At 46.3% G+C, this 19774-nt stretch overlaps 1 protein-coding gene across 2 annotated transcripts in view; it reads right to left on the reverse strand.

Annotated features, from left to right (window-relative positions):
• LRRC38 (leucine rich repeat containing 38) overlaps nt 1–15869 on the reverse strand; it is a 32520-nt gene extending 16651 nt beyond the window's left edge. For both annotated transcript variants that reach the window (XM_007534220.2, XM_060202310.1), the window contains exon 1: nt 15016–15869. In XM_007534220.2, the coding sequence (XP_007534282.2) occupies nt 15016–15745 (730 nt within the window). In that variant the 5' untranslated portion in view covers nt 15746–15869. The remainder of the gene's footprint in view (nt 1–15015) is intronic.
• Between the last annotated feature and the right edge of the window lie 3905 nt (nt 15870–19774).

Raw genomic sequence — 19774 nt, forward strand, 5'->3', positions numbered from 1 at the left:
ATCATCTGGCCCAGTGACCTCAAACCGGAGACCCACAGAAGAAGCCCAGTCACCATGTGTTGGGAGCATTCTAGCATATGGTGCTCTGAACCGTTGGTCAAGAGCGTGTGCTACCAGGAGTCGGGCGGTAGCACAGCAGGTTAAGTGCCTGTGGCACAAAGCACAGGGACTGGCCTAAGGATCCCAGTTCGAACCCGCAGCTCCCCACCTGCAGGGGAGTCATTTCACTGGCAGTGAAGTGGGTCTGTCTTTCTCTCCCCCTCTCTGTCTTCCCTTCCTCTCTCCATTTCTCTCTGTCCTATCTAACAATGATGCCCTCAATAACAACAACAATAATAAACTAGAAGAACAATTAAAAAAACAAAAAGGGAAAAAATTAATTAATTAACTGAGCGTGTGCTTCCAGTGCTCTCCTTTCCTGTCTTTTCTGAATACTTCCATCCACTGCCCTGGTCGCATCTGAGATCCTCACTTGAGAAAGGGGACGTGACTTTTTGAGGTCTGTGGATGCAACGGGCTCTTTGCTTCGGGTTTACCACTGAGAAATCACGTTGTAACCTCCAGTGGCACAGATCACACTCCAGGTCATGACTCCTGCCCTTGGAATATATACCGTGACTTGCTGAGGGTGGAGGAGATGGGACACCAAAGGCTTCTTCTTTTTTCTGCTTTTTAATTGCTTTTTATTATTTATTTTCCCTTTTGTTGCCCTTGTTGTTTTATTGTTGTAGTTATTATTGTTGTTGTTATTGATGTCGTTGTTGTTGGATAGGACAGAGAGAAATGGAGGAGGGGAAGACAGAGTGAGGGAGAGAAAGACAGACACCTGCAGACCTGCTTCACCGCCGCCTGTAAAGCAATTCCGCTGCAGGTGGGGAGCACTTAACTTGCTGTGCTACCGCCCGACCCCCTACCAAAGTCTTCTTAGTGGGCAGCAGCAGAGGAGGCTGAGAGGCGCTGGGAAGATGTGCTGTGAGAATGCACAGAGCCCGTCTACAGGGATAGCGGTCACCTTGGATCTGATAGGCAATTACTTACCCTGTGGGAACTATATGCCAGAGTGCAGATTTGGTCTGCTTGTCTCCATTTCCATGATTTGGATTTTAAACAAAGAAGAAGGTGGCTGGGAAGACATTGTAATGATTATGCAAGAGACTTTCATGCCTTGAGGCTCTGAAGTCCCAGGTTCAATCCCTGGAACCACCATAAACCACAGCTGAGCAGTGCTCTGGTGTTCATTCAATCTATCTATCTATCTATCTATCTATCTATCTATCTATCTATCTATCTTTATCTTTATTTCATTTAAATAAACAAAGAAGCAAAGAAGGATAGTTTCTGTGTGTGGTGGTGAATAGAATTGTACTTTGAGCTTCTTCATACCTCATTTCAACTCAAAGGGTAGATGTTACCACCTGCATTTGGCCAAGGAGACAGGGACACCCAGAAACTATTCTCCAAGGGATTTGTCACATGTTTGGAAGCATGACCATAGTCACTGAGGTCTGGCAGCCTCCACTCCCTAAAACACCCCACACCCATGATAGCCTGACAACAACCCTGACATACAGTGCCAACCCTATATCCCCTTTAGCTGACTAGTCCAAAAGGGGTCAGTTCCCAAATGAGGAAATGGGAGTCCAAGAGAGCAGTCTCCCCTGGCCTCCTCTAGGCTCTGGAACAGAGCAGCCAAACTTTTGCCACACAGATGAGAAACTAAAGAAAGTCCATCAGTAGAAGGAGAAGAGCATAAATCAGTGAGAGAAGTAGAGATGAGAGTGAAAGACTCTGTGTGTGTGTGTGTGTGTGTTTTAGTTATGTAAGGGGGAAGGAAGGTGTGAGCGACAGAGATACTGTGTTCCCTACAGACCCATATCTCTTTCTTTGTGACTTTGGAGCCTCAGACATGAGAATCTCTCTTTGCCGAACCATTATGCTATCTAGCCCCACCCTACCCCTCAGATCCCAAATCTCATCCCAGCGTTTCCTGGGACTTGACTGTTCAGGAGCTGAGTCGCCTTGTACCCTTTGAAGAAACCCTCAGAATGAAGTCAGTTGCAAAATTCACTGGGGTAAACAGACCTGTGGCCTTGGAGTCCTGAATCCCTGTGCCAGCCACTTATATGAACCTTGCAGGGAGACTCCTGGCAGGTCAGCACTGGCTCCAGCACTCTTAAGCCCTGCCAACACTGTTCTAGCAGATAGGCAGGAACAGCTGGCTCCCTCCCTCCTTCATAGCAGAGACTCTGAGGCACAGCAAGGCTACAGGATTTGACCAAAGTCACACATATCTAGAAAAGGAACCCAAAGAATCACTAGTCTGGTCTCTGCCTTTGCAGAAAGGTGGTCTGGATGTTTTTTGCTGAACAAAGTCAGGAGTGGGACATAAGGGCAAAAGTCAAGACTAGTGATCCTTTCTTTCTTTCTTTTTTCCTCTAGGGTTATCGCTGGGGCTCAATGCCAGCACTACAAATCCACTACTCCTGGAGGCCATTTTTCCCATTTTGTTGCCCTCATTGTTGCTTTTGTTGTGGTTGTTATTGTTGTTATAGCTGTTGTTGCTGGATAGGACAGAGAGAAATCAATAGAGAACAGGAAGACAGAGAGGAGGAGAGAAAGATAGACACCTGCAGACCTTTTTCACCACTTTCAAAGCGATCCCCCTGCAGGTGGGGAGCTAGGGGGCACAAACCAGGGTCCTTACGCTGGTCCTTGAGATTTGCACCATGTGTGTGTAACCCACTGCGGTACCAGTAATCTTAACCTGGCACCACACCCTCTCTTCATGCCCCTTGTTGTGACAAAAACCTCAGAAGCGCATGTCCGTCTGCTTATTCCCATGGCCCCATGGAGCCCTTTCTATTTAAGGTGAGATTGCAGGCTCTGGGGACAGAGATGTGAGCCTATGACTATACAAGAATGTGGACAAGATGATATGAACCTCAGTGAGCACTATGACATAAATGCAAGCAAAGAGATATGATAAAGGTGAATGAATAGCAGGTGGGACTGCTTAGGCAAGGTAGTCAAGGACTACCTTATGCAAGAGACGTGGTTACATAAAGAGGAAAACGTCCTACTTGAAGACAGAAGTTCTGAGACTAGGTTGGATACTGGTACTTGGCTTGTTCCTGCAAAGGAGGAAGACTGATGTGGGGTGGGGGGTAGGAAGTTGTGTAGAAGACCAGGGTAGGAAAAGTGGTGCTGGTGGAAGGTTCTGGGGAGCTCTTGTATCTGTAGTTTATTCTAAGTGCAATAGAAGCAGTCAGGAAGTTGCCAAACTAGTATATTGTACCAGCTGCTGGGGATTTGAGAAGTAACAAGACACACTATGTCCTCAAAACAGGTCAGGTTTATGAACAGACAATGTCAAACAGAAGTCACAGAGGCCAATGACATCACACAAGAGGTTCCTCATCAAGTCCCAAAAACTCACAGGGATGGAGGCTAGACAACTAATAAACACCATCAAGAAGGCAAAGCACCCACTAAGGTGAGAGTGGGGAGTGGGGAGAAAGGAGAGCTGACACCATCAGGCCTGAGGCAGGAGATCCCCAGGACCAGAGTGTGTTCTCTAGATGAAATCATCCATCCGCCAGTTCAAGACACTTGGCTCTTGTAACTATGTGTCCCATCCACGTCCTTGTGGCAATGCTGGTCTAAGAAATGACTTACTGTCTCCTCCCTTTTCCCCCACCCATTCTGCTCATTTGATATATTCTTTTCCTACCCTCAAGACTGCAGGGTATTATTAATCCTACCAGTTAAACCCCTCTCAACAGTTGCTAAGGAAGTTCATACTTTTCCCAGCCCCCTTTTTACCTTTCTACGCCCTTTTCCTAACCATGTATGGTATTGTCAAGCCACTTCCATTTCCGATTTGCCTCTTCCGGTTTCTGGCCTCGAAGAGTTTGCACACTGACCAAGAAAGACACTCCGGCCCTTGTGCTTTGCGCCACGTGGCTTAACCCGCTGTGCTACCACCAGACTCTGGGGCACTCAGATGAATAAAGACTTGAACGGCATCGCAGCTATGAGCTCAGTTCCTGGGTCATCTCTCTCATATCACTAGCCCGACATCTATGTTCATAGCAGCTCAATTTGAAATAGCCAAAACTGGGAAGCAACCCAGGTATCGAACAACAGATGAATGGCTGAGCAAGTTGTAGTCTATATACGTAAGGAAATACTACTCAGCTATTAAAAATGGTGAATTCACTTTTTTCACCTCATCTTCGATGGAACTTGAAGGTATTTTATTAAGTGAGATAAGCCAAAAAGAGAAGGATGAATATGGGATAATCTCACTCACAGGCAGAAGATGAAAAACAAGATCAGAAGGGAAAACACAAAACAGAACTTGGACTGGAGTTGGTGTATTGCACCAAAATAAAAGACTCTGGGGTGGGGAGAGGGTTCAGTTCCTGGAACATGATGGCAGAGAAGGACCTAGAGAGGGTTGAATTGTTATGTGGAAAACTGGGAAATGTTACACATGTAGAAACTATTGTATTTTACAGTTGACTATAAACCATTAATCCCCCAATTAAGAAATTTTTTAAAATTAAAAGAGTCTGGAGTGGGAGGAATGTTCAGGTCCTGGAACATGATAGCAGAGGAGGACCTGGGGTGGGGGTTAGATTGTTCAGTGTAAAATCAAGAATGGTTACACATGTACAAACTACTGGATTTCACTGTCAACTGTAAACCACTAGCCCCGTCAATAAAGAAAAAAAAATGATGACACTGACAAAGCATGTCATGTCCCTCAACCACATCTTAGATGGGCAGAAAGGTATGTCACCAGACCCATGATACTCAGCCATGAGGTCCCCTTTGAGTGAATCACTAAGATGACACACTAAATGTGACATTTTCAGAGAGCTCCAATGCTCGGGGCAGAGTAGCAGGACCCTGGGGGCATCCCAGAAACAAACGTGAAAGGACAAGGTTGCCCGAGGTCATGCTTGTATTTGACTCTCTCATCAGAACTCCACACCACGCTGCTGCCTTGGACATCGGTGATACAGAAAAAGGTGACACCCTGTGATGCAACTCTAATTAGGAGTCAAGTTGAAATCAAATTAGCCTGTGACACACAAGACATGCACAGATCTGTCAAAGGCAGGCAGAAGGCCACTTTCAAGAGGACATGAGACCTCAGGTGACCTCTGCCAGGCGTCTGATTCTTTTAGGTGTACACACACAGAAAATGTCCATGCAGCCAGGGATCACCTTGTCATAAATGACGTCCAATTCAAATTATTTGCCCAGGCAAAAGATAAGGAGTTGAAGCAAGGTGTTTATTTTATTTTATTTTATTTTATTTTATTTTATTTTATTTTATTTTTGCAAAAGGCCGTGCAGCCAATAGTGGCAGTCAGGCAGCAAGGCACAACCCTCCCCCCCTCCCCATCCTTCTCCCTTTTTTTATACCTGACTCAAAACTGTCTTCTCCACCCCTGGGCTTGGCTTCAGACCTCACAATCTCCCTGTTGTCTAAATAAGAAAAGGAAGAGAGTCTGAGGGTCTCTACTGGAAGATTAGCAAGCACTGCAAGTAACAATCATATGACCTAAAGAATACAGAACTACTTGACCACAGATGGTTACAGATAACAATTCGTATTTTATTTTATTTTACTAAATGATTGTTCTATTCATGTTCCTTTGAAGAGAAGACCTAGTCACCTCTTACAATCTAATGGCAATTTAAAGTAGTAAGGGGATGTCACTGTTTGGCTTATCAAATAGGGAGATGTTTTTTTAAAATGAATATACAAAATAGGGATGGGGTGGAGAGATGAGTATGACCTATTTACCAGTGATGCTTGCTGTCTGGGGTACAGTTAGACAAAAGCATATCCAGGGGTTCAAAACTAATCTAACCTTCACTGTGCATTTCCACCTCCAAGAATGCACCCCAGCAGCCCTCATCTCAGCAAAGCCCACTCTGTCACCCCCAGTCCCATCCTATTCCCCTCCAGCAGAACATGCCTGTCTGCAGCTGCTCTGTGGCTTCTCCTGCTTCCTGTTATCCCCCTGATTCTCCTCTTCCTCTTCCCCAGTCTCCCAGCTGAAGATTTATGTAAGGTCAGAGTATGGTCTCCAAAAAAATCAGACCACTCAAAAGAAATAACCGGTTTGCTTCGGTTTCAAAAATCCACTGGCCTGTGCTTTTTGTGTCTTTTGGAGAAGGCAGGGGACAAGTAATAACAGTCCCTGTGAGCCCAGAGCCTCAGATGTTTTGGTGTTCCACACCTTTCTTACTGCACAGAAACAAGTAGAGAGGCTTTGAGAGACCAGGCCTTCCCAGGCCAGGCTGCACTAACTGCTCAGTCCTTCAAAGACAACATTCCTGTCCCCTGAAAATGGAGAATTTTAGCAGTGGAAGGAGCCTGAAAAGCCTCCTACCCACCACTTCTTTGTGTCTTCTGTCTTTCCTTCCCCAAGGCATAAATAAAGCAATTATGATGACATACAACATTGCCACAGCTCCAACAAAAGTCCTTTCAGCCCCTCAGCAACAACTCCCAAGCTTTTAGTGTGCACTGTCAGTGTGTGCTTCCCAGACACCAGGCGGACAGGGTGCTAAAAATACAACCCCCAGGTCTCATCCCCATGACACTCACTCAGTGGGTCTGTGGACCCAGGAATCTGCATTTCAAACAAGTTTCCCAAATGACTTACAGTACACATCAGTAATTTATTAAGAAACACCAGGTTTGTTTTGTTTGTTTGTTTTAAAATTCGCTACCCATTTCACTGTAAAGAAAAGATGATGGAAAGTTTAAAAGCCACAATGAAAGGCTTTAAAAATCACTGCACACTAAGAAGTGGGTAACCGGCTGCTTCCCTGTCTCCCAGGACCACACCTCCTTCTCCCTCTCCACCCCAGCTAGTCACCTCAAGTCTCTTGCTTCCAGGTCTAGGGGCTTTTCTGCTTAAAGAGGGATGGATGATGGCCACTGTCTCCTTGGTGACACACTGTCCCAAACTGGCAACTCACAGAAAAACCATCAAATCAGGTGCAGAATCTGGGGCTGGAAGGAGGTCAGTCAGGAGGAAGGCAGATGGGAGGAGGGCAAATTGGTGAGTTTTTCACTCTCCAGTTCTTAGCCCATCAGAAAGGATTAGGAGTGGCTGGACATGCCTGAGGACAAAGCTCATCTCAGCTACTAACAACGTGACCTTGTGCAAATTGCTTCCTTTTTCCACATCCATTGTTTCTTGAGTGAGCTGTGGTAAAGGTACCTGCCAGGCACATTTGTACTAAGATAGGAAACGTTGTAAATGTAGAAGGCACATCCTCAGTCAGGGCCTGCAGCCAGGTTAAAATGCAAGATTCCCAGTCAACATTAAGTTTCAGACAAAAGGGCTGGAGCACAGCATAACGGTTGTGCAAAATGACTTTCAGGCCTGAGGCCCCAAAGATCCCAGGTTCAATCCCCAGTACCACCATAAACTAGAGCTCAATAGTGCTCTGCTCTTTCTGTCTGTATGTCTCTCATTAAAATAAAATAGTTTTTACTACCTTTATTTATGTATTGAATAGAGACAGTCACAAAATCAAGAGAAAGGGGAGACAGAGAAGGAGAGACAGAGAGACATTTGCGGCACTGCTCACAAAGCTTTCCCCCTGAAAGTGGAGACCAGGGGCTCAAACCCGGTCCTTGCACATTGTAACATGTGCATTCAACCAGGTGCACCACAGCCTGGTGGCCCCAAAATAAATAAAATATTAAAAAGAGAAAAAAATTAAAAGAGGGGAAAAAGTCTCCCACATGTTTAATTTTTTTTTCAGATAAAAATAACACTTTTTAGACAGTCACAGTGGCAGAGAGACAAAGAGAAATTAAAAACGACTATGTCACTTCAATGCGGTGAGGGCTGGGCTCAAACCTGGGTCAGACATATGACAAAGCAACACACTATCAAAGTGAGCTATTTTGCCAGCCCTAATTACAAAATAATATTTTTTTCCCTTTTTGGTCTGGAAATGTATCCCAAATTTTTCATGGTACACATATATTAAAATATTTTTATTTACTTATTTATTAATGAGAAAAATAGGAGAAAGAGAAAGAAAGAACCAGACATCACTCTGGTACATGTGCTGCCAGGGATTGAACTCAGGACCTCATGCTCAAGAGTCCAATGCTTTATCCATCGTGCCACCTCCCGGACCATGACTTATATTAAAATATTACTGATCAGTTAGCCGAGATATTGGTTATTAGTTAAGCATTCTGGGCTTTTTGTTTGTTTTCTTGTTTAATTTGCTATATTAACTGCTGGGCATCCTGGCAGGCATTCCTGACTTTCCTTTCTCTGGACTAAGCTTCAGCAGTGCATTGTCTTCTGAGTGCTCAGACCTAGTACTTCCGGCTCCAGAAAAAGCCTGGGCAGAGGCTGTTCATTTATTCCCCCATGGCTAGCTCTATGCAGAGTGGCCCTCTCAGCTCTGCTGTGTGGACTGGAGCTTCACAAGAGACCTGCCTGATAGATGAACACTTTATTGTAGCTGTCAGAGTCAGTCAAGGTCACTTACTGGATTCTGTCCTGCTTCTTTGGAGAAGGCAGGCCTAGGCGGCAAGAGAAAGGCAAGAAGGACATACCCTCCTTCCTTCCTTTGATCCCTCCATCACTGCAGAGGCATGTCTGGAGAGCCCAAAATTCCATGCCCCAGGAAGCCTGGTTTTCCTCTGTGAGAAGTAGATGGTCAGTTGGGCACAGAACTGGGAACCCAGAGGTCCCAGGGAATGAATCACCCAGTTGATTCCAACTCTGGGAGACTTTAGGTAATCACTCCCATCGCCCTTCTGTGCCTTCTAGTTAAAACAGGGAAGTATGGGAGTTGGGCAGTAGCACAGCAGCTTAAGCACACGTGGCGCAAAGCACAAGGCAGAAGGATCCTGGTTCAAGGCCCCAGCTTCCCACCTGCAGGGGAGTCGCTTCACAAGTGGTGAAGCAGATCTGCAGGTGTCTCTCTTTCTCTCCTCCTCTCTGTCTTCCCTTCCTCTCTCCATTTCTCTCTGTGCTAATAAATTAACTCTGCCAATAAAGAAAAAAAATCAGGAGAGTAATAATAGCACTAATCGTGATTACTGCACACCAAACATCACTGTAAGTACTTTATCTAGAGTGTCCTTTTAATTATCATGAGGTGAATATCACCATCACATTTTTTAAAAACATTTTATGTATTTACTTTTCATTTATTTTGGATAGAGACAGAAATTGAGATGGAAGAGGGGAAGAAAGAGCAAAAGAGAAAAGGGACCAGGAGGTGGCACACCTGGTTAAATGTCCACATTACAGTGCTCACAGACCCAGGTTCAAACCCCTGGTCCCCCCCTGCAGGGGGGGGAAGCTTTATGAGTGGTGAAGTAGGGCTGCAGGTGTCTCTCTGTCTCTTTCACTATCTTTCCCTTTCCTCTCAATTTCTCTCTGTCTTTATCCATTAATAAGTAAATAAAATTTAAAAGAAAAGCCAAAAAAAATAAATAAAGCAAAAGAGAAAGGAAAAGAGACACCTGCATCACTACTCCATGGTTTGAAAATTTTCCCTCTGCAGGTGAGGACAGAGGGTTTGAACCTAAGTCCTTGTGCTTGGTAACAGGAGTGCTCTACCAGGTGTACTCCCACCCAGATTTTGTATCGTTATTATTTTTTCTTTCTTTCTCCCTTTCTTTCTTTCTTTCTTTCTTTCTTTCTTTCTTTCTACTTTTATTTGACAAGGCAGTGAAATTGAGATGGGTGGGGAGACAGAGAGGGAGAGAGACAGAGAGGCACCCGCAGACCTGCTTCACTGCTTGTGAAGTGTACCCTCTGCAGGTGGGGAGCAAGGGCTCAAACCTGGGTCCCCATGCATACATACCGCCCAGCCCCCTACAACTGAATTTTACAGGTGAAGACTTGAGACAGTAGAGACAGAACTTTAAGTCCATCAGCTCAGTGTCAGAGGCTCTTGTCCAGTTGCTCTTCTACTTCTGTGACAGTATCAGAAGCACAAATGCAACAGGATGGGGAAGGGGGGAGACTGATCAGCATCCATCATGCACCTGCTGTGCGCTAAGCATCACAATGCCCTTTGACGAGAAGGATCTTGTTCAAATCTGACAGCAAATGTGACATGGAAACTAACTCTGTATTCTGAAGTCAGTGACTGGGACTGTGAGGCTCAGAGAAGTCAAGGACTTGCTGAGAATCAGAGCAGAACTCTGCTCTCTCACAATAAGACCTATGCTTGTTCCTCCGCCATCCATCTTGCCTCTGGTTCACAGCTGCATGGGGTGCTGTAATGGCCACACAGTGTGGGCAGCCTGCACTGAGCCCAGGGTTACCCTTGGGATTTCCCACTGTGCAATGTCAGAGGTCTGCATGCTGTTCTCCAGCTTTGTGCTGAGTGTTGTCACCCACACGGCGGCCACGTGAGAGACAGGCTCACACAGCAGACAAGCACACTGATGTAAATGTCAGAGCCCTCCTATTCCACCCCACACTGGTGAGGATGGCCTATATCAGCAAAACAGGAAATGACAGGTGTTGGAGAGGTTGTGTAGAAGAAGGGACTCTGCTTTACTGCGGGTAGAAATGCGAACTAGTGCAGCCCCTTGGGAAGATTGTATGGAGGGTCCTTAAACAAATAAATACAGCATTAGTTTATGATCCAGCAACCCCACTCTTACATATCTATCCAAAGGATACCAAGCACTGATTCAGAGGAGTTTATGCACCCCTGTGTTCAAAGCTGCAATCTTCACAGAAGCTAGAGTAGAAGCAGCCTAAATGTCCATCAGCTGGTGACTGGTAAAGAAGTTATGGGCTATGGGCCTGGGGTAGATAGCATAATGATTATGTAAAAGAGACTCTCATGCCTGAGACACCAAAGTCCCAGGTTCAATCCTCTGCACAAGCAAAAACCAGAGCTGAGCAGTGCTCTGGAAAAAAGAAGAGGCAGAAGGAGGAGAAAGGAGGAAAAAGAAGAAGAGGTGGGAGAGGAGGAGGTGGTAATAGTTATGGGATATATACTCCATGGACTACTATTCTGCAAACAAAAAGATGACATTGAGTCTTTTGGGACAAAATGGATGGAACTGGAGGTGATTATGCTTAGCAAAATAAGTGAAAAGAATTGAAAGTCAACTTCTAGCTGGTTTCCCTCATCTGTGGAGTCAAGAAAACTGATACACATGAACCTGAAAATCAGACAAGCATACCAGAAAAAAACAAACCGTTTCTAAGTCTTTGTGAGAACTCTGGTGGTGATCTTTGAGAGGCAGAAGGGTGAGGACACAGCACTTTGTTGGTGGGTGTAACCTTGAAATCTTGTAAGCCACTATTAATCACAATACAAAAATTAAAAAAAGAAAAGTATGGAAGAATTAGAAAAAGAATATCAGATACCTCCTGAATGACACCAGCCCTGCATATAAGAGCTTATACAATATTCCTTGCTCCAAGAGTGTCCTTCCACGTTTTATCCAGTCACAGATCTCTAACTGGCCTCCTATTTCTTCCTAGTAGGGGGAACATTTACTTTCACACCTGCCTTTACTTTGACCCACATTACTTGGTGTTGGTCCTGACAAGCACCTGTCCAGATAGACAACACAGCCTTCTACATCCCTGTGTATACATGGGGAAGATGAAGTTGAGAAAAGTTCAGTGATCCACCTAGAATCACCCAGTTTTAAAGCTAGGACTCAAATCTATGTCCTCAGACTCCAAATCCAGGACTCTGTAAAGAGAGCAAAGGTCAACTAAAGTACTTTCAGACAAAAGGAAACTTGAGGCCCAGACAAAGTATGTGCTATGTTCAAAGTCACACTCATGCATGGCACAACTGAATCTGAAACCCACTGCTCTGGACCTATCATGCCTTGCCTTCATGTAGTTAACAATGGGAGCCAACTATGCCAACTCAATAGATAATGGTTGGGGGGGGTCGTCTAGGATGCCATCTCCAACAGAAAGCAATCAGAAAGGTGAACCCTGCTCCACATTGAGGTCTGCATCTGAACAGTCCTTCTCTGGGACAATCTTCTGATGGTGGTGATAACGGGGGGCAGGGGGGGACAGGGAAGAATCTGGAAAATCCTGTAGGTGATTGAAGGCAAAACTTGAAGTTGGTGGACTCTGCAATTTGCAAAGCAGATCTATCAGTTAATCAAACTTGCTCTAATGATAGAGTCAGCCTGAGCCCAAGGCTCAAGGCCTATATCTGCTACCCAGTCGGGTTGCCATGCTGGGGTTTGTGCTTAGTAACAGAACAGAATGAGAAAGTGAGCACAGACATTCCAGGCATAGATAAATCACCATTCTTGAGTTCTCAGTAAGTAGGAAAAACATCCCAAAGATGAACCCATCTCAGTCACATTATAGTATGTGCCTGACAGTTCCGGTTTCTATTCTGCCAAACATTTGGGGACAAGGTAGGAGATGGAATCTGGACCTACTTATACATTCACCATGGAAAGTTGGAATCCATGCAAGAAAGAACATATAACATGTTCCCTATGCTGGAGTTCACCCCCTTTCAATCCTGGGGCTATTTCCTTCTCAGATCTGCCTCTGCTTCCTTCCTACTGTCCTTCACAAAGACCCATAGCCGCTACATCCTGTATTTCCATCTGACTAGTGGATATGTGTATCCCTGTCACCATCAGAAAGTCCAACAAGAAAGCAAAGGGTCTCACAGGTCTTCGTTCACATTTCATATCTGGGCTACAAAACCCAGAAATCTTCACCTCCTCACCAGCTCTGTGCTGGCTGCCATTATTCTTCACCAGGAATATTCCTCAACCCAGGAGGCTGAAGAGAAAACTGGGAACTGATCTGCTCAGACTCCAGAGGCTGCAGGAGAATTCTTAGAAATGACTGGTTCTCCTCAAGATCCAAGGGTGGCATTCAGCCAGGGCACTAACTCAATAGGTAGAGAGCAGATGGAGTCCTGGGATCACATGCACTACACTGATGGTCTGGTTCTCTCTGTCTCTCTCTCTGTCTTTGTCTCTCCCTCCATCTAATACAAAAATTAAACAAATAAAACTCAAAAATAAAAGAGTTGAATGTAATCCGAATGACTCTGAGCTGTTCCCCACACAGTACAGTGTCTTTCACATTGGAAGGATCAGGTAAGTAACTTATCTCCACTAGTTCTGAGTAAGACCCAAAGTCAGGTGAGAGGTGGAGATAGTATAATGGTTATGCAAAGAGACTTTCATACCTGAGGCTCCAAAGTCCCAGGTTCAGTCCTCCACACAACATCATAAGCCAGAGCTGAGTAGTGCTCTCGTAAAAAAAAAAAAAAAAAATGAGAGAGAGAGAGAGAGAAGGAGGAGAAGGAGAAGGAGAAGATGGAGGAGAAGGAGGAAAGAAAAGAAGAGAAAAATTTGAACTCAAGCTCAAAATAGGCTGTGTGCATTCCAATTCCTTTGGGGGTTAAGTAAATGTATTGCCAAATTCAGGTGAGCTGATCTTGGTCATAGACGACCCCAAAATTTCATGTACCTTAAAACTCACCTAAGTGAGCTGTTGAAGAAGCAGGGCTAGAAGCTTGGCAACAGAACCCAAAAACTACATATATGGCCACCTTAGGAGAGATAGAGGTCTTCACTTCTCCAGAATAGATACCCCATGACACCACCTGAAACTAAAAGTCTAACTGAAAAGCATCACTTCTGTGGTTTTTTAAAATTTTTTATTTACACAAAGGAAATATTAACTAAACCATAGGATAAGAGAGGTACAACTCCACACAGTTCCCACCACCAGAACTCAATATCCCATCCCCTCCCATGATAGCTTTCCTATTTTTTAACCCTCTGGGAGTATGGACCCAAGGTCATAGTGGGATGCAGAAGGTAGAAGGCCTGACTTCTGTAATTGGAAAAACATCACTTCTAAGGAGCAACTAGTCAATTAAAAAAAAAAAACACATATTATCTGTATTTATTGGATAGGGACAGCCAGAAATCAAGAGGGAAAGGGGAGATAAAGAGGGAAACAAGACAGAGAGACACATGCAGCACTGCTTCACCACTTGCAAAGCTTTCCCCCTGCAAGTGGGCACTGGGTGCTTGAACCCCCTGGGTCCTTGCTCTTTGTAACATGTGCACCCGACCAGGCATGCCATCACTCTGCCCCATTAGTCAAATATTTTTTGAGTGCCTATTGTATATCCTGAAGCCCTCTCCACCCCAAAATACCTAGCAAAATGCCCCAATTCAAGTTCAAGGCTGGGGGTTAGGTTGCTACTGCTGAGGCAACATTCTTTGTTTCTTTTTTATACATACATTATTGATTGATTGATTGATTAGACAGAAACAGAGAGAAATTCAGAGAGGGGAAGGGGGAGGAAGAGAGTGAGAACAACAATACACCTGTAGTACTGTTTCACCGCTCTGCAAAACTTCTCCCTTTCAGCTGGGAACTAGGGGCTTGAACCTGAGTTCATGCTCATTGTAACATGTCCACTTAACCAGATGCAACACCACCTGGCCACAGAATTATTTCCAATCTTATGTTGCTTTGCTAGAGATTACAGAAGATGTGGTGAAATAAAAGGAGGAAATACTGGCCATTGGGTGAGTATAAGGACAGGGAATGTAAGAGAGGCTCCTTTTAGGAGGGAACTTGCAACCACCTTACAGGTTACGCAAAAGAGGCAGCCCAGTGAACTGACAACAGGAGAGATGAAGTCTCCAGGTTGGAGAACAAGTATGCATTTTGAGTCCTTAGGTTGTACTTAAGTCTGTAGCTGGTATTTGAGTGGTGGCAGTGTTGTGGATAATGGGAGAGGTCCTGGTCAGATTTAGAAAGTGAAGCAATTTTCATTCTGGGCATTCGCTCATAGAGCACTCAAATCTCCTTCAGGCTGGACCTATGTGCCCTGCCCCAGGATTCGAGGGCCATGGGGAACCTCTCCCAGCTCTCTCGCGCTCTCTCTCTCCCCCCCCACTTTTTCCCTAGTCTACCCTGCTCCAGGTCAGTCACTCAGCCCCTGGCTCACCTTTGGGAAGCTTGGATTCGTTCTCCTGGATCCAGGAGAAGAGGTGAGCAAAGTTACAGTCGCAGCGCCAGGGGTTGCCATCCAGGCGCAAGGTGCGCAGCGCGGGCAGCGCGTCCAGAACTGTCACGCTGAGGCTGCGGAGGTTGTTGTCGTTGAGCTCCAGCACCTGCAGCGACTCCAGGGTCTCGAAGGCGGCCTCGTGCACACCTGCCAGTTTGTTGTTGGCCAGGCTCAGCTTCACCAGCCGCCCGGCGGAGCGGAAGGCGCCGGCCCCCAGCTGGGTCAGGTTGTTGTAGCTCAGGTCCAGGAAGGCGAGTTTGGCAGAGCCGCTGAACGTACCTTCCTCCAGCGAGCGCAGAGAGTTGTTCCTGAAGTCCAGGTAGACCAGATCGCCATAGAAGATGAAGAAGTCCTCGGGGATGTGCTGGATGCGGTTGCCGGCTACCAGCAACTTGCGCACGTCCAGGGGGAAGGGGTCCGGCACGCTGGGCAGCCCGCGGTCGCGACAGTCCACGGTGTGGGGATCGGTGCAGGTGCAGCCGGCGGGACACCCCTGCCCGGGGCCAACTAGCAGCAGGAGGCTGCAGAGCCCGAGCGCGCCCGCGGGGGTGCGGGGGGCTGCGCGGGGGCGCATGGCTGCGCGCTCGGAGCGGTGTCGGGGCCGCCCCGCACGCTCTTCTCCTGGTCCCCTGGAGCCCAAGGAGGAGAGGAGGTTGGTTCGGGGGCGCATGGCTGCGGGTTCCAAGCGGTGGCCGGACCCTGCACGCTCCTCTCCCCGAGAGCTGCCCGCTGCCTCCTGGCCGCCGGGTGCCCGAGGGGGTGCGCCCCAGTGCGTGGTGGCCACTGAGCTCAGATTGGGGCGCCCAAGGCGGCTGGGACACAGGGAGGAGAGCCCGAGAGGGAGGGATGGAGGGAGGGAGGGGCGAGGGCCTCGGGAAGGATTTGCCAGCACAGGAAATTAACCCGCTGGAAAATCGTGGGGGGTGGGGTGGGGGCGGAGCGGTCGGGGTGAAGGAGTGAAGATGGCCAAAGGCGCAGTTCACAGAGTATATAAGGCTGGTCTGTGAAGTTATCTGCAGCACTCGGGGATAGTTCAGGTCCTAGTCCACACAGACACACACACACACACACACACACACACTTAAGTGGTTTCCAGAGGACTGGGAGTGTGTGGGGGTGTGCTCTGACTCTCACCCCATAATCGCCACCCACCCTCAGTGCCATGTTCCACCCAGGTCACTGGTTCTATGAGCTCCAGACTAGCTGGTCTACCTTCCTCTTTCCCCCTCTGGCACTGGATCCATCTCAGTGAGATAGGCAGGTCAGCCAGGGAACTAGCCAGCAGCTGCCCTGGCCCCCTGATGCAGCTCAAAGGAAGGCCAGCACCAGTCAGCACTTTCCATGCTGGCCTGGGCTTGTAGGGGAACTGACATGCCCCATGCCAGAAAGACCTGCCCCTGGGTAATAGATGCCCTGCAGAGAGCCACTGTGGCCTGGGATCTGGGAACTGACTTCCAGTCAAGACAGCTCAGTGTCAGTGCCCCAGTCTGTAGAACAAAGCCTACTCCTGCCCAGTGTGCCCTATTTGTAACATTATAAAAGGATATACATACCTCGCACCAACTTGGGGAGGGGACTGATTACCTGTAACAAGATTTATTACTTATAAAATATGGACATACCTTTGGCTAATATATCATTCATACTTGTTTTTATTATTTATTTTTATAAGAGAGTGTGTGTATATGAGAAAGTGAATAAAGGAACACAAACCACTCTGCTCTGGCATAATGGTTGTGCTGGGGATTGAACCTGAGATTTCTGGGAGCCTCAAGCTTGCTAGTCCTGTGTTATATTGCTGAGTTAACACCCACACCCTCCCAAGAAATAATATCTAAAGATCAACTTTTCTTTCTTAAGTTTTGCTCCCTCCCCACCGAAACTCTGGCAGCAGGTCCCCAGATGATGATCAGAAAGGTGTCAAGCCTGATAGGAATAAATGCACTCAGTTTAGCCTCAGGCACTGTGATAAATTTTCCTCTTCAACTGCTCACTTAATGGTGGCCTCTTTAGTCACTACCAGGCCACTCCATCACCTGAGGCCCACGTAAGGAAATCCTAAGATTGCCCCATAGATATGAGGGCCCTAGAACTCTAACAGACCCCTTTCTCCACCATCACTGGTCATTTCCACCAGGAATGTCAGCATAAGCCCTTTCAAGAACCTCTCCAGGATCTTGCTGTCACGATAAAGTAGCAATGGTAGGGACTGCTCCACTTTCCAAAGGGAGGCTGGGTCAGCCTACTCTGCCACTTGAGAAAGACGGGTCCTGAAATAAGTGCAGCTTAGAACGTTCCCAGCTGTGAGCTCAGGCTGATAGGGACTCATAGGCCACACAGTGCAAAAGATGAATATATAGGGGCCTTGGGTCAGATTGATATGGTAAACAGTTAATTGTATTGATATATTTTGGGGGCCACGTGGTGATGCACCTGGTTGAACACACATATTACAGTGCACAGGAAGCCAGGTTCGAGCCCTCCCCCCCCATCCTCACCTGCAGGAGGAAAGCTTTGCAAGTGGTAAAGCAGTGCTATAAGTGTCTGTCTGTCTGTCTGTCTGTCTCTCTTCCTATCACCCCCTTCCCTCTTTATTTCTGGCTGTCTCTATTCAATAAAATATTTTTAAAAAGGAAAAAATGGTATATTTTCTCCAAGTTTGGGAGCTACTCTCTGGCCTAATACAGATTTCTAGTTCTTTTTTCTTTTTTTTTTTTTCCTCCAGGGTTATTGCTGGGCTCGGTGCCTGCACCATGAATCCACCACTCCTGGAGGCCATTTTTCCCCCTTTTTGTTGCCGCCTCATTGCAGTTATTATTGCCATTGTTGACGTTGCTTTGTTGTTGGATAGGACAGAGAGAAATGGAGGAGGGGAAGACACAGAGAGAGGGGAGAGAAAGATAGACATCTGCAGACCTGCTTCACCGCCTGTGAAGCGACTCCCCTGCAGGTGGGGAGCCGGGGGCTCCAACCGGGATTCTTACGCAGGTCCCTGCGCTTTGCGCCACGTGCGCTTAACCCACTGCGCCACTGCCTGACTCCCCAGATTTCTAGTTCTATTCTCAACTCTGACACCATCATCTCAGACAATATTATTAGCCCTTCTCCATGTTAACTATCAAGCTCAGGCAAAAATCACTAAAGTCATGGACCCTAGGAATATAACTAAAATAGACTTTGTAGCTTCTTATCACCCTAAAGTCCCTATTATAACCCACTCTATTCCTACTTTCTGGGTTTTTTATTTATTAAATATGGTTACTTATTTATTATTAGGGTTATTTATTAAACATTTTGCCCTGCCTTATATCTTACTGCCTTTCAGACACCAAGCTGCAGATGTTACTATGATTACATCCTGAATTCCATGGGTGGACAGCCTCACCAGTGTGTCTCACGACCTCACCTCTCCAGAGCCCTACCCCACTAGAGAAAGATACCAATGGTCTGGTGGTATGAATTGACCTGCCAACACCCATGCTCATGGAGAAACAATGACACAAGCCAGAATTCCCACCTTCTGCACCCCATAAAGAATTTTGGTCCATATCCCCAAGGTGAAGAAATATTAGGGGAAGTTGACTAGAGAGCTCTGAAACCCCAATTTCATCAAGACCTAGAGAGAGAAGAGGAAAAGTAAAGACATCTGAAAGTAGTAATGGGTGTATATGCAACTTGGAAAGAAAGAGAAGACAGGACCATAGTAAAAAATGGGCAGATAGGCAGATAGACAGGCAGTTGTAGAAATAATAGTCAACCCATATCTGTCACCTTGGTAGAAACACTGCAGTTTCCAGTGGAGGGAATGGGGACACAGAACTCTGGTGGTGGGACCAGTGTGGAATTGTACTCCTGTTATTTTATAACTTTGTAAATCACGAATAAAGAAAAAAATATTTTCCTCTTAAACACACTTCTTTTTTTATATTTATTTTATTTATTTATTCCCTTTTGTTGCCCTTGTTGTTTTATTGTTGTAGTTATTATTGTTGTTGTTGTTGGATAGGACAGAGAGAAATGGAGAGAGGGAGGGGAAGACAGAGAGGAGGAGAGAAAGATAGACACCTGCAGACCTGCTTCACCACCTGTGAAGCGACTCCCCTGCAGGTGGGGAGCCAGGGTTCGAACCGGGATCCTTATGCCGGTCCTTGTGCTTTGCGCCACCTGCGCTTAGCCCGCTGCACTACAGCCCAACTCCCATTAAACACAGTTCTTGGCCTGATTCCTTTCCCTGGACTACCCTCCCATTCTCAATTTTAAAAACTTTTTTTTTAACACCAGAGTTATTGCTGGGACTCAGTGCCTGCCAAAGAAATCCATAGCTCCTAGTGGACTTTTTTTTTTTTTAATTTGCTAAGACAGACATTGAAAGGGGAGGGGAGGTAGAAAGAGAGACACCAGCATTGCTGCCTCACTGTTTGTGAAGCAGGCCTTTGAACTCAGGTCCTTGCACTCAACCAGGTGTGCCAATGCCTAGGACCCTTGAAAAACATTTTGCAAGAAAAGGTCTGCAGAGAGTCACCTAAAGATTGTCTTGCTGAACTGGATAGTGCACCTACTTTGCCATGTAACAGGACACAGGTTATAACCCCACAGTGAAGGAAGTTTCAGCATTGTGCTATCTTTCTCTCCCTCACTCCGTCTTTCTCTCTGTTGGAAAAAGTTAACTGTGAGAAGTGAAATCCAGTTATGACAACAA

This window comes from Erinaceus europaeus, chromosome 11 (genome assembly GCF_950295315.1).
Source record: "Erinaceus europaeus chromosome 11, mEriEur2.1, whole genome shotgun sequence".
NCBI classification, from domain to species: domain Eukaryota; kingdom Metazoa; phylum Chordata; class Mammalia; order Eulipotyphla; family Erinaceidae; genus Erinaceus; species Erinaceus europaeus.